The sequence below is a fragment of the Poeciliopsis prolifica genome, unplaced genomic scaffold (genome assembly GCF_027474105.1).
Source record: "Poeciliopsis prolifica strain line A6 unplaced genomic scaffold, Auburn_PproV2 SCAFFOLD065, whole genome shotgun sequence".
Taxonomy (NCBI): domain Eukaryota; kingdom Metazoa; phylum Chordata; class Actinopteri; order Cyprinodontiformes; family Poeciliidae; genus Poeciliopsis; species Poeciliopsis prolifica.
The window spans coordinates 377,767-389,996 of NW_026562440.1; the positions used below are offsets into that span (position 1 = coordinate 377,767).

A 12,230-nucleotide genomic window follows, 5' to 3' on the forward strand; every position below is an offset into this window, starting at 1 on the left:
GATCAATTTTAGCTACAACTGGAGACAGTATTTATCTAGGGACATGACGCCATTTTAACTTATTGAAATACCAGCTTTGAACCGGATTTTATAACCTATGGCCCAAGAGGAGAAATCTTGGGTGGTGTGAGCTGCCTTCTTGCACACTTTTTTCTTCCATTTAATTTCCCATTAACATGCTTAGACACAGCACTCTGAGCTTCTTCAGCATTCACCTTTGAGGTCTTACCTCTCTGATGGAGGACATTGGTGACTGTCTGCTGGAAAATCTGCAATTCATCCAGGATTTAATATGAGCCATTGCTTATCATATCAATACAAAATTAATTCTTGTCTAATGTTATACGCTTATTTTGTGAGAAATACATTGTATGAACACCCTAATTATTAAAATCAATGCAAACAGGTTTTTGAGGTGGATGAATCTATATGAGTTCCACTTTTCCGCCTTAAATTACTCAAAATAGCTAATTCTTTTTTAATGTATTGGGAACATAACACATTAAATATTGAGCTAAATACCTGTCATCCCTATTTTATATGGCACACACATCTGCTAAGTACATTTTCTGTTGTTCGAAGAGGAAAATATTGTAAACTGAGCTTGTTATGTTCATCTGACAGTTGTGTGAGTGTGATCCCTTTTTGTACACTGCCAAGTGCTGCTTCTGTGTCTTTTTGTCACCACCTGCTGTCATGAGGACATGATGTGTGTAAGTGTGTGTGATGTGAAGAGATGTGTGTGTGTTTATGTGGAAGCAGAGGAGGTGATATCAGTTTCAGTCTGTCACACACAGATGGCAGAACCATCCCTCTCTCCCCTGCTTCCTCCTGTTCGCTCAGGGGGCATTTAACACATTGTTGCTTTGTTTGTCAGTGTCTGCAGTTTTCTTTTTTTTTTGTTTTTTTACTCATGCATCTTTTGTTTTGCTTTTTATATTGCACAACTTTTTGAGTATAGTGCATCTTATGTAATAAAAATCTAAAAACTCGATTTCAATCAACCGGCTTGAGCCTCAATTTAATGTCACGTCAACAAAAATCCGCTTATTCTGCAGTATTTTTTTCCTCTTTTGAAGCTTTGCTAATTAAGACAAATGTAAAAAAAAATCAAAAACAACACTTTTACTATATATATTTATTTGCTTTTGATACACATGCAGAATCTCTTGACGAATTCTGGAAGCGTATCAAAGTGCACCCACATTGCTATGAGCTTGGCACCTCAGAGATCCTCCTTTTGATCCTGTTTTATATTTAATTCATCCCCAAAGCTAATTACAGCCTATCCTGATGGAGAGACACACCGATGCATGTATAATACTGTCAGCTAATGGAGCCTGATGGGGCCAGCACACAGAGCTAATGTAAGAACAAGCTGATGAGGTGCCAGTCAGTGAGATGGGAATTAGAAAAGGATGATGGTAATTAGGAGGATGACAGAGAGAGATTGGTGGAACATGATTTGGGATGCCTGATAAAAAAAAAAAAAATTAAAAATACACCAGAGAGAAGTGCTTCTGGTTGCTAGGCAGGATGGAGGAAGAAGCAAAGGAATAAAACAAATAAAAGATGTTCCGTGTGTTTTAAAGAATGACGCAGATATTTCTGCTGATAGTCTCTGTTTACACTTCCTGTACACATGCAATATGGGTGTTTTTTTCATTCAAAAAATACAAATAAAAACTTCCATAAAATGGAGATTTTAAAAAAACAACAGGCATGTGTTTAGAGGATCATGCTGGTGGAGGGTTTTAAGACTTTAGTGAAAATGTGCACAACTCTCCTTTGCTGTAATGCTGTATTCTGTTGTTAGGAGCTGAAATCAAAGAATCAAGTTTCTTACATGCAATTCAGTCCTTGAAGGCTCTGAATACAATTAAATTTAAAATATTTTGACTAATTAACACTATATATTATTATCCTGACTGCTGAAGAATTGAAACCTCATTTACTTCAACCAGCTCGTGAGTTTTTCTGCAACTCGTCATTGCAGAAAAACTCATATTGGTGTCAAAGGGACACAGAGTTTGATTATTCAGAAATGTGGAGCAGTAAGCAGGGTCATGTGTCTATATTAATGTACTGTAGCTGGTTGCGTCTGCATGAAACTGCAATCAAATCTTACTTAATTAACCTTCCTACCCCTCATTTACTCTTGCCCTAAAGCATACAGTCATTTTCTCTGGGTCACAATCCAACTAGGTCTTTTTAATTATGAAAATATGAACCATTCTGCATAATGATGATTGCACAAAGTTACAACAATTAAAGTTTATAATACTCAATACTGAATGTATTTTTTTCTCCTATTTTTAATGTTTTATGTTTGTATTTTCATTTGAAGTTCAATGTTTTTAACTTTAAGAAAATTCTGAATGTAGTTTTAGAAAAAAAGGAAAATTGTTCACTCTTCAGACCTATTTCAATAGTTCTGAAAGAGCTTTTAAAATAGGTCAGAAAGTCATTAAAACTTTCAGTTTTAACAATCAGTTATTAAAACTGGTGATTTTAATCATCAGTTTTGACAAATTGATTATTAAAATAATCAGTTAATTTCAATAAACTGATTGATTTAATATAACTTAATGAGCTTTTGACTTACTTACACTGCAGCATATGTGTGGGTGTGTGTGTGTGAGAGAGAGAGACTCAAATAAAATATATCTATCAAAGCTTATGATAATAAAGTATTGATTAGAGAACAGTATCATATTTTCAGTCATTGACTATTAAACTGAGTGTGAAAAGATGCATGGAGGACATGAAAAGTTAAATTGTTGATGGTATTAAAAGGCCAAAAGTACAAAATGGTGACATTTGTACTTTTGACATTTGTTTTGTTTTTTTTTTAGCTACAAGAAAAATGAAATGACATCAACAAAGTCTTGCAGGCCTCCTGGAGTTGGACAGGTGCTTTCGCTGGACACCTGTTGTCTGTCAAATAGGACACCTGGGACGGTGTTGGATTACATTACAGGGGTTTCCATCAATATTTCAGGGAGTAATATCTATTAGTAAAAATTCAAGGGTAAAACAGAAAATGGGGGAAAAAAATCATGAGTGAGACAGAGACTCCAAAACCTGAAAGCATCATGTTACAACAGCTTGTTCCCCATTTGCTCCAGTTTCCCACCATTAACTCCAACACACAAGGCCAGACCAGAGTGTAAACGTTCTGTTTGCAGTAGTTAGCAGTTCTCCACTCACACACACACACACACACACACACACACACGCACACACACACCACACACACACACACACACACACACACACACACACACACACACACACACACCTGCATGAACTGCATCAACTTCTTTCACGGTTATCTGAGCAATGAGGCGATAAGGAGGCTTTTCCAAAATGTCTTAGCAAAACCAGTTTCAGAATTCACCGGTTTTCCTGCTTCCCTCTCTGGGAAACTGATCATTTTATATACACAGTTGTGTCTGTGCTGCAATTTGACTCCATGTGTTGACTGAGCAACAAAGGTGTGCCTTGTCTGTAACTGCACCGGACAAACAGGAATAAGGAGGATTTCACAGTGTTGTGTTGCTGGATAAACACAGAATGACGTGTTTGGACAGTTTTTACTGTGTCGCACACAAAGACTTGTTGCCTTGACGCAATGAGAAATGTTGGTCTCTGTCTACTGTTCTAGTGGTCAAAATGATCACTAATGTAGAGCCAGTAACACATTTATAAGCATACAGAAGACTTGTCCTTTTTAAAGTTGAAATATCCTGAATCATTTGCATTTTGGGGTTTTTTTTTATGACGAATCTGTTTGCAGCTAGAAATTAAACAGCACCTTTGTTTATGATAAATACCTATTTTAAAAGTAAATGTAAATTATCTCAAGTTCATTTACATTCTCTCTTTGGCACACCCTTTTCGCAAGGAAGAAATTCAAATCATCCAAGAATAAACAGGACTATTTCAAGGATTAACATTTGCTTTTCAGAACAAACTATTAAACATAGAGATGCAACAAGAAATATAATGTAATCAGAAGATTTAAACCTGAACAGTGAGAAACTAGTTTGTATACCATATTAAACACAACCAGGTAACGCTCTTCAATGTGAAGGTTGCTAATGAAAGAAGATGCCTCCATGTAAGCCATTTTTTCCATTATTGAGTTGTTTGAACTGTATTTTCTAAGTTGCATCAAGACATGTCTATATTTTATTTTACACAGAGAGAGAGCAAGGCCTTCATTAGATAACGAGAAGGTTGAACGCAGTGAAGTAAATCTTCCAGTCTCTCTCATTGAACATGCTAGCTTCAACATACTTTATTACTTTAATAGTAATAAAGTATAACAGTGTATATTTTGCAGTTTTTTTCAAGGTGCTTGGGCATTTTACTTAGGCAATATTTACCTCGCAAAGCAGTCTTAAGGTTGACTTTTGCCTGCCGGTGAAGGTCTTCTACACATGGCGGTCTGCTGCCGGGGAGGAAGACGTTCTCCTGTTGGTGCCAGGGAGCCGTGTAGTGGACCGTCCATTTGCTCTCCTCGTCCAGGTTAGACACAGCTGCAGAAACAACAAAGACTAGGTTATGAACTTTGTAGAATCAAGTAGGGTGAAATTTGAGAAATATCAATGAAACTGTGCCCCGGTATATCTCCTCTAAAAGAGCATTTTGCCACTGCTCTCTCCCAGTGTTACTTTGGCTTGATCAGGGACATTTTTTACTAGAGTAAATTGCTCCAAATACAAGTTAGAAGCACAATAAATCGAAATAGATTGGAGTATAAAGTCTTTATAAGCCAATATACAAATGATCTTAGAATTTTCAGCCTTTTGATGGTTACTCGTCGCCACAGTTTAAGAAAAATACGGAACTGCCAAGGGAAATAAACTAATTACCTATGCTTGTTAATGGGTAAAAAAGGAGTTTGGCTCCCAGTAAGAAATTGGAATAGGAAGAAATGAAATGAAATAAGGGTATAAATTGGTAATGACTGAAAAGTGATAAAAGAGTTTGTTTACACAAACTGGTGGAAAAGAGAGGATTTAGGTGGTCTTCTAAAGAGGTGTCAGACTCCCCTCCATCGACTCGACACTTATTTGAGACATCGCAAAGAAGTTTCACAAGTCAGAGGGGGGGAAAAGAGTTACAGCACCATCTAGGACTGAACTAAAACTTCTATTCAACCATGCCCTTTTCAAAAACAAAACGTTCTTTCAAGAGACAGATACTGTGACATACCAATTCTATTTGAAAGCACAATATGTACAGCATTGTTCCAAACTAAAAGCTACAGAGACTGAAAGACACTCACTACAGATAACCCTCAATGGACCTTTCATTAGACAGACGTTTTCTTTACGCCACTGGAATGAAGGAATCGCTTCCTAAAGTTGCAGTTTGGTCTTTAAGCTTACCAAGTGAGCGCAGCCAGGCTAAGGTTGGCGAACGTGGATGTAGAATTAACTCCATTTAAAGCAGCATCTGTTTCACCTTCATGACCACTACAACTCTGAGAGATCGGCACAAGTCCCGACCGGAGCAGGATGAAGGGGGCCGGATCACAGCAGCGGATGTAGGTGTAGGGAGTGTTTTTGTTCTTTCCTACACAGGTGCAAATGAGCCATGGTAGAATGCACTGCATGTGTGTGTTGGGGGTGGATGGAGACACTAGTGGGCTAGAGGGGGTGTGGAGGAGTGTAGCGCTACAAGTGGGTCGTTTAATAACATGTAGCCGCTTTGCTATACAGTTAAACTTTTAATATGTCTCAACAGTGACCATTACAAAGGGTGCTTCTGTATTTAACCTGAGAGTTAAAAAACATTCATTCTTTCTACCTCAGAGAAAATCAGTAGCAACTCTTAAATTCAGCGCCTTCATGCCGCCACAGCTCATTCATAAACATTCATCCATTCACCGCTTGTATGTTGAAGAGAAGGTTCATTGTATTTATTCATGTCCCCTCTCCATTGCTTCTCCATTTCTGCTACATGTGTGTTGCGTGTAGTCATGCTGAACTGCAAATGGCCGATGCAGGTGGGGAGTCTGGTCCATGCATCCAACATTACTGTTATTGAGTGGAATAGTAACATGAGTGAGCTCTAAAACCAAAACTTAAAAAAGTGAGGAAACGCAAGCATGTAAAGTGTGGAGAGTTACACTGATTGGTTACCATTGCAAGGCAGGTTTCCACAGGAACAGGAAGTTTTTCTAGGAGCAAGGGAAAGTTTCTGGGGCCCTAATTGCCCCAATGCTCCTCCACAGCATTTACCAAAGTAACAAGAAATTATCAGGGTGGAAAATTTAAATGAAATCTTGTGCTGAGAGGCTGCCAAGCACTTTGAATTGGTTTAATTTTTGTAACATTATACTATAGTCATTTGTGCTCAGGAGACTTTGTTCCAGAAAAGTTTTGTTTTGTCTGTTGAACTTGAAAAACTGTTGAAAAACCGCAAAACATCCAAAATGGAATTTCTATAAATCAATGCTCAAGACACGCATTGCTGTTGTTCAACAATAACTAAAACACTGATTAATATATGTGATGTAAATTTGGAAGTAATTACTATGATGATGGCATTTGATATAATTAGTTACAGAGCTATCTTTTTAGCATGCAGGATTTCCTCCAGCATATTATAAGCCTAATTAGTCTATTTCCAGCAATCTGTGGTCAAAGAATGTAAATCATTTATCCAAATGTAAAAGTTTAGGGTTTTAAGCCCTTTATGTTATGAAACAAATAAATTATGGATCATTAACAGACTTTTAAGACATAAAGACATACTTTTTAGACTCCTTTTGACACGTCTTTCAGGCATTATTAATAAAAGTATAGGAAAACTCATGAGAAAAAATATTTCTCATGAGTTATGTAATCTTAAATAACATTTATAAAAAACCTTTACTGAGGTAATATTACAAACAAAATCTTTGTTTTAAAAGAAATTATAAAAGTATTGAATTATAAAAATAAATATAAAAACAATGAAGTTGAATATCTTTTTTTTTAAAAAGCTTAAAAAATAAAATTAAATAATCAGATTAAAAGGTTAAAAACAAAATGCTCAAAAGCACTACAAGAGAAAAAAACCTTAAATTTAATTGAATTTAGAAGTTGATGATTTGACAACTTCTGTCAGATCATCCTTGAGCAGATTGTGAATAAGAGCAGATTTTAAGCTAATCAAAGATTTCACATTCTCCATTTTGTATCTGTTGCTCACATACAGACGGGACAGGTAGCCCCCTCCCCCAGCCTCCTCTCCCACCATGGGCTTTGAAAAGAGTAGTGAGGAGACCAAGGACATGGAGGCTGGGGACACAAAGCCAGTATTGTCCCACCGCATCAGTCTCCACATCAGGCGTTTCAGTGCCACAATAGCCCCTCGCTCCCAAACACACATACACACAGGACACTGACGCATAAGTCTTTTTGAAAGTTCAGTAATCCCTCTGTCCACTGACATCCCAGCCCTCCCAAGGCTCCTACCATATAGAAACTGGGAGAAAACAGGCTAGTGAGAAGTTTGAGGAGCACGTTATGAGAACCAGTAATGAGAAACAGGCTGCAGGACAATGGGAACATGGTAGACAGAAAATAGTTTGCACCAAATCATTTAAACTGCGGTCATGTTTTTCCAACCTCAGACCCAAATCAACTGGTGGGACTGGAGGCATTTTAGTTGTACTCAAGAAAAATTATGATGCAAATTCTTTGCAAACAACCAAAGAAACTTTGCAGCGATCAAGTTTGATGTGTGAAATAAAAGTTGCAGTAAACTATGCAGAATATCTTGGAAATCATCTTGAGCCCAACATAAAAAAAAAGAACTTTCTTCTTCATGTGTTTAAAAGGGGGAAAAAAAAGTTGCCCAAGACAACCAACCCCAAAACATTTGTGACTGCTCATTTATTATCCAGGATATAAAATATGTTGTGAGGAAGCTTTTATTTTCACACGTGAGAAAGGTAAAGGGTGGAGGTAACGATTAACACCTCAGCCTCAACTTTGACACAAACATAAGCTATAAATAACCTGCAGATAAACTTTTCAAGCAGCTTGTCCTGCGTCAAAGAGGTCTAAGTCCTCACGTGCTTAATAAACACTCATTGATTAAATAAGTCGTGCAATATTATCCATGGAGTACTAAGCAGAGTCTACTTCATCTGAATAATACATATGATTTTAGTATTTTCTCTTCTAAATAAAGAACAAAAACACTATATTATCTCTGCAAGTAAAAGGAATCCAAATCATTTGTTGTGATTTAAAGTCTCTTCATTTTCTTATCAATGCTGCGTGTCAGTATGACATCTTTGACCAAAGGTTACCTGGTAACAGGGTGAAACACAGACTATTAGTTGTAATGAAAATCATTTAAACATTATTAATTCAAGTATTTTTTATCCCCTTTGCAGAAGTTAAAACATGAACAGCTGCTGGAAATCCATATACAGAGCCAAAATTTTGTTTTAATCTGACAACAGCAAAAACGTTTATCAGCATCCAAAGGAATAAAAGAGATAAACTTACCCTTCCTCTTAAAGTACTTAATTACAGATTTCAATGATGTCCCAATAAACACCATTATTCCGATTGAGTGTGATATTCTTAAAAAATAAAAATTAAAAAAATCAGTCAAATCCTGGAATAAAATAGGGAAATATGAAGATGAAGGTGTGATGCTGAGGACGCTCACATTCTCACAAGTCCACGCGGGCGTCTGCTGTGCTGACAATACGTCTCTAACCCCACATCTCTCTACAAACACACACACACACACACACACACACACATGGTCCACCACTCCTCCCCATCATCAACACTACCACGCCTCCAGCAGCCAGTCCAGTCCTCAGAGACACACAGCGGGAGGGAGGGAGGGAGAAAGGGATGGAGGGAGGGAAGGAGGAAAGGATGGAGGGAGGGAGGGAGGGAAGGAGTAAAGGAGGGAAGGAGGGGGGCAGCCCCGGCCTCTCTCCTTCTCTGTGTGATGGTTACCAAGGAGTTCTGGCAGCCCAACCCTTTACTTCTCATCGTTACAGATTCTTCTGCAGCATCTTTGTGCATCTATGCTGACAGAGCTGAAAATCAAAGCTTTTTGTTAAAGCACACAAGCTTTGACAGCTGATAATTATTCTAATATATTTATTTTTTTCTTTCCAAAGCTTTCCTCCTTGACTAAAAATCTATAACATCAGAACCTGCAACCAGGAAAACAATATGCATCAAATTACTGCAATCACATTTATCAAATTTAATATTGATGAAAAATTTTTAACTCGTAAAAAAAATCAAATAAACTTAATTTCCTCTATGTGGCTGAACCTGATTGCTATGTTGACATAAAACCATTGCATCTGTGCTACATAAAAATAGACCCAATGTCCAATCTGTTGGGGTCTATAGCACACAAACTCCAACACCACTCTTTCAGACACACACCCATTAGTTCAGCACAGCCCCTCCTTTAGCAGCCGTATTTAATTTCAGCCAATGCGGTTGAGAAATAAAGGGAGGTGAGGTTGAAGGGGTGCAACAAGAGCTCCAGTCAGACAGCAAATGATCCCCGACTTTTGTATAGAAAGGCTTTCAGTTCTCACTGCTTTCTGCGTCTCTCATCAGCACTACAAGTTCAGCTTGAAAGTGCAGAGACAAAAGAATGGTTACAATTTGTCAGAAGATCAATTACAAAGCTCGTTTCTCTAAATTCTGAAGCATGTCCCAGTGGGAGACGTAAGAAATCGCTCATTGCTCTGCGGCTTGTTTTTACTTTGAATCGGAAGTTATTCTGGCTTTAACGTGTTTTTTAAAAAACATGAACGTTCTTGGCGATATAAAAAAGCTTTCATTAATGTCATTGTGTTTATGTTCATGTTATAGAGCTTTTGTGATTGTGGTTTCAATTTGAATCTCAGGGCCACCGTACACCCTGGAGCCAGGCTGGGGCGCATTGGGAGCCCTTGGTGGCCAGTGGCTGATATGACAATAATAAACCTTTAATCCCTGAACAATATCAACAATTTGTGCATCGAGAAATACACTTAGAATACTAAGGTAAATGTTATTTGGTTAAGAATAATTATCGTACTATCAATAAATGACTTCTAATGCATGTTGTTAGTTGTCAGAGCAACAATAACACCTTTATCAGCTCAGAGGTTCAAACAGATGAAAAGTGAGCATGGATGCTCTCTGCTAAAATATTCCTCGCCATCTTCCATGTTCTTTCAGCAAACAGTGGAGACAGAGTTGTTTTTGGTTTCACCTGCTACTTTACCCGCCATTGAAAGTTTTATTAAAGTTTGTCTGCTAGTCTGCAGCTCATGTGACCAAAGCAGGCGAGGAGGTGAAAGGTTAAAACAGTCAACAATGCAACCTGGCACAACATTCAGATTTTTGATCTGGGCCCAAATGGAAATGAGTTTGATGTCCCTGACATAAGACAAGAGAATCATGGACTATTTTGACTGTAAACAAGGCATTTGGAGGTGGAATGATGTCACACCGCCAGCAAAGGGAGATTCTGTGATGTCACTGGCGATGCCGCCTGTGATGTCATCAACTGCAGAATTGTATGTAACACAATTCTGCATATTTGTCATTGCTCGCAATACTACTGACCAGTTCAGACGCTCGCAAATTCTTTAAGATATTTTATCGACAATTTTATTGATAGTGTTTGAGAAAATGTCTCAGCAAAGTGCAAGATCAACCACAGGATTTAATACAAGGAGGGGAAACCACCAACACCCCCAAGGCAGGAGCCCTACTGCCCACCCCGATGATTTGGAAAGAGAGATCAGACGACTGAACGGCCTTTTGAACAAGGAAAAGGCCAAAAGGCTTGCAGTGCAGGAAAAGCTAGAGGAAGAGCTCCAAGAAATGGAGTTTCAATTGAAAAAACAGGAGGAGTTAAAAGTTGGGTATTTTGATCAGGCCTGCAAAGCGAAGGCCGAACTGGAAAGGCTGGAGAAGTTCAGAGACGTGGAGGTCCTGAAATTAGGTGTAATCGCTTCTCAGGCTCAGCTTGAAATCAAAGATATGGAGAAGGAGGAAATACAGCAGAAATATGAGCAAGTGAGGGTCTCCTGCTTTCACACAGTTGAAGCATTTATGGATGAACTGCATGAAGAGAGAGAGAAGAATAAGGCATTGGAAGAAGAAATGAAGGAGCTCCAGACATCATTCCAGGAGCTCAATGCCAAATATAATGCTGACATGATACAGAGGAGACAAGAGGCAAAATCACAAACATTTTACGAGGAAAAGATTAGTGAGAAGCAGCGATTACTGGATATTGTGAAAACAGAGATGGAAACGATGAGGGTAGAAATGATAGGAAAAATTGAGTTGATGCAAGAATCGGAACAAATTTTACAGAAAGAATTGGAGGAATCTAAAAAATTGTATCATGATCTGACTTTGGCCCATGAGAAGGAAATCGCAATCCTGAAACTAGACCTGGAGCAATGCCAACTGGAGCTAAGGCAAGAAAAAGAAGATCATTTAGAAAACCTTGGAAAAAATAAGGAGCTGACTGAAGAACTGAAAGCCCAGAAAGAAAGTGGAGAGAGCCTGAAGAAGCAAATGATTGAGGACAGAAGTTTTTACCTAGAGAAGGCAGAGGAGGAGAAGAGGGTAATAAATGTCTTAGAATTGGAAAAAACCTTCCTGCAGAAATCAACAACAAGTGAGATTAAATGCCTGCAAGACAAACTGAAAAACGCCATAGAAGAACTAAACAAAGTTGACATTTTATATCAAGATTTGTCCATCAGATATGAACGTGATATCAGTTCACTTAAAAAAGCAGCAGAACGAAGCCAAATTAAAAGTAATTCTGCGGAAAATATTGTTGAATCTACGAACGATTTGCCGTCAACCACCACGGCGAGTCATCAACAAGAAGAAGAAGAGGAAATATCAGTCGGCCATGTTGATGCAATTACTGATTCAAATGACATGGATTCAGAGGAGGAACAACCAGAACCAGAACCAGAACCAGGTTGTTCTAAGGACGCTGAAGACATTGATGAAATTATGACCCAACAAGAAAGTGGCCTTCTGGATTTTGACAGTAAAAAGAAACCGAAAACCACCATTTGGAAAAGAATGAAAAAGTTTCTTGGATTTAAGTCAAAACGAAAACCAAAGAAAGAAAACGATAAAGATGATTAATTTAGGTATTTATCAAAAACTTTAAAGTTTCAAACTTTAAAACTTTAAAGTTTGAAACTTTAA

General features: G+C 38.0%; 1 protein-coding gene across 8 annotated transcripts in view; it reads right to left on the reverse strand.

Moving 5' to 3' along the window:
* Positions 1-12,230, reverse strand: part of nhsl1b (NHS-like 1b) — a 95,666-nt gene that overhangs the window by 15,478 nt on the left and 67,958 nt on the right. For 6 of the 8 annotated variants that reach the window (XM_055019958.1, XM_055019955.1, XM_055019957.1 and 3 more), the window contains exon 2: positions 4,392-4,544. In XM_055019958.1, the coding sequence (XP_054875933.1) occupies positions 4,392-4,544 (153 nt within the window). Of the gene's footprint in view, positions 1-4,391; positions 4,545-5,399; positions 5,474-8,519; positions 8,828-12,230 lie in introns of those variants that run through there. The other 2 variants (XM_055019959.1, XM_055019960.1) reach the window with 2 other exon arrangements.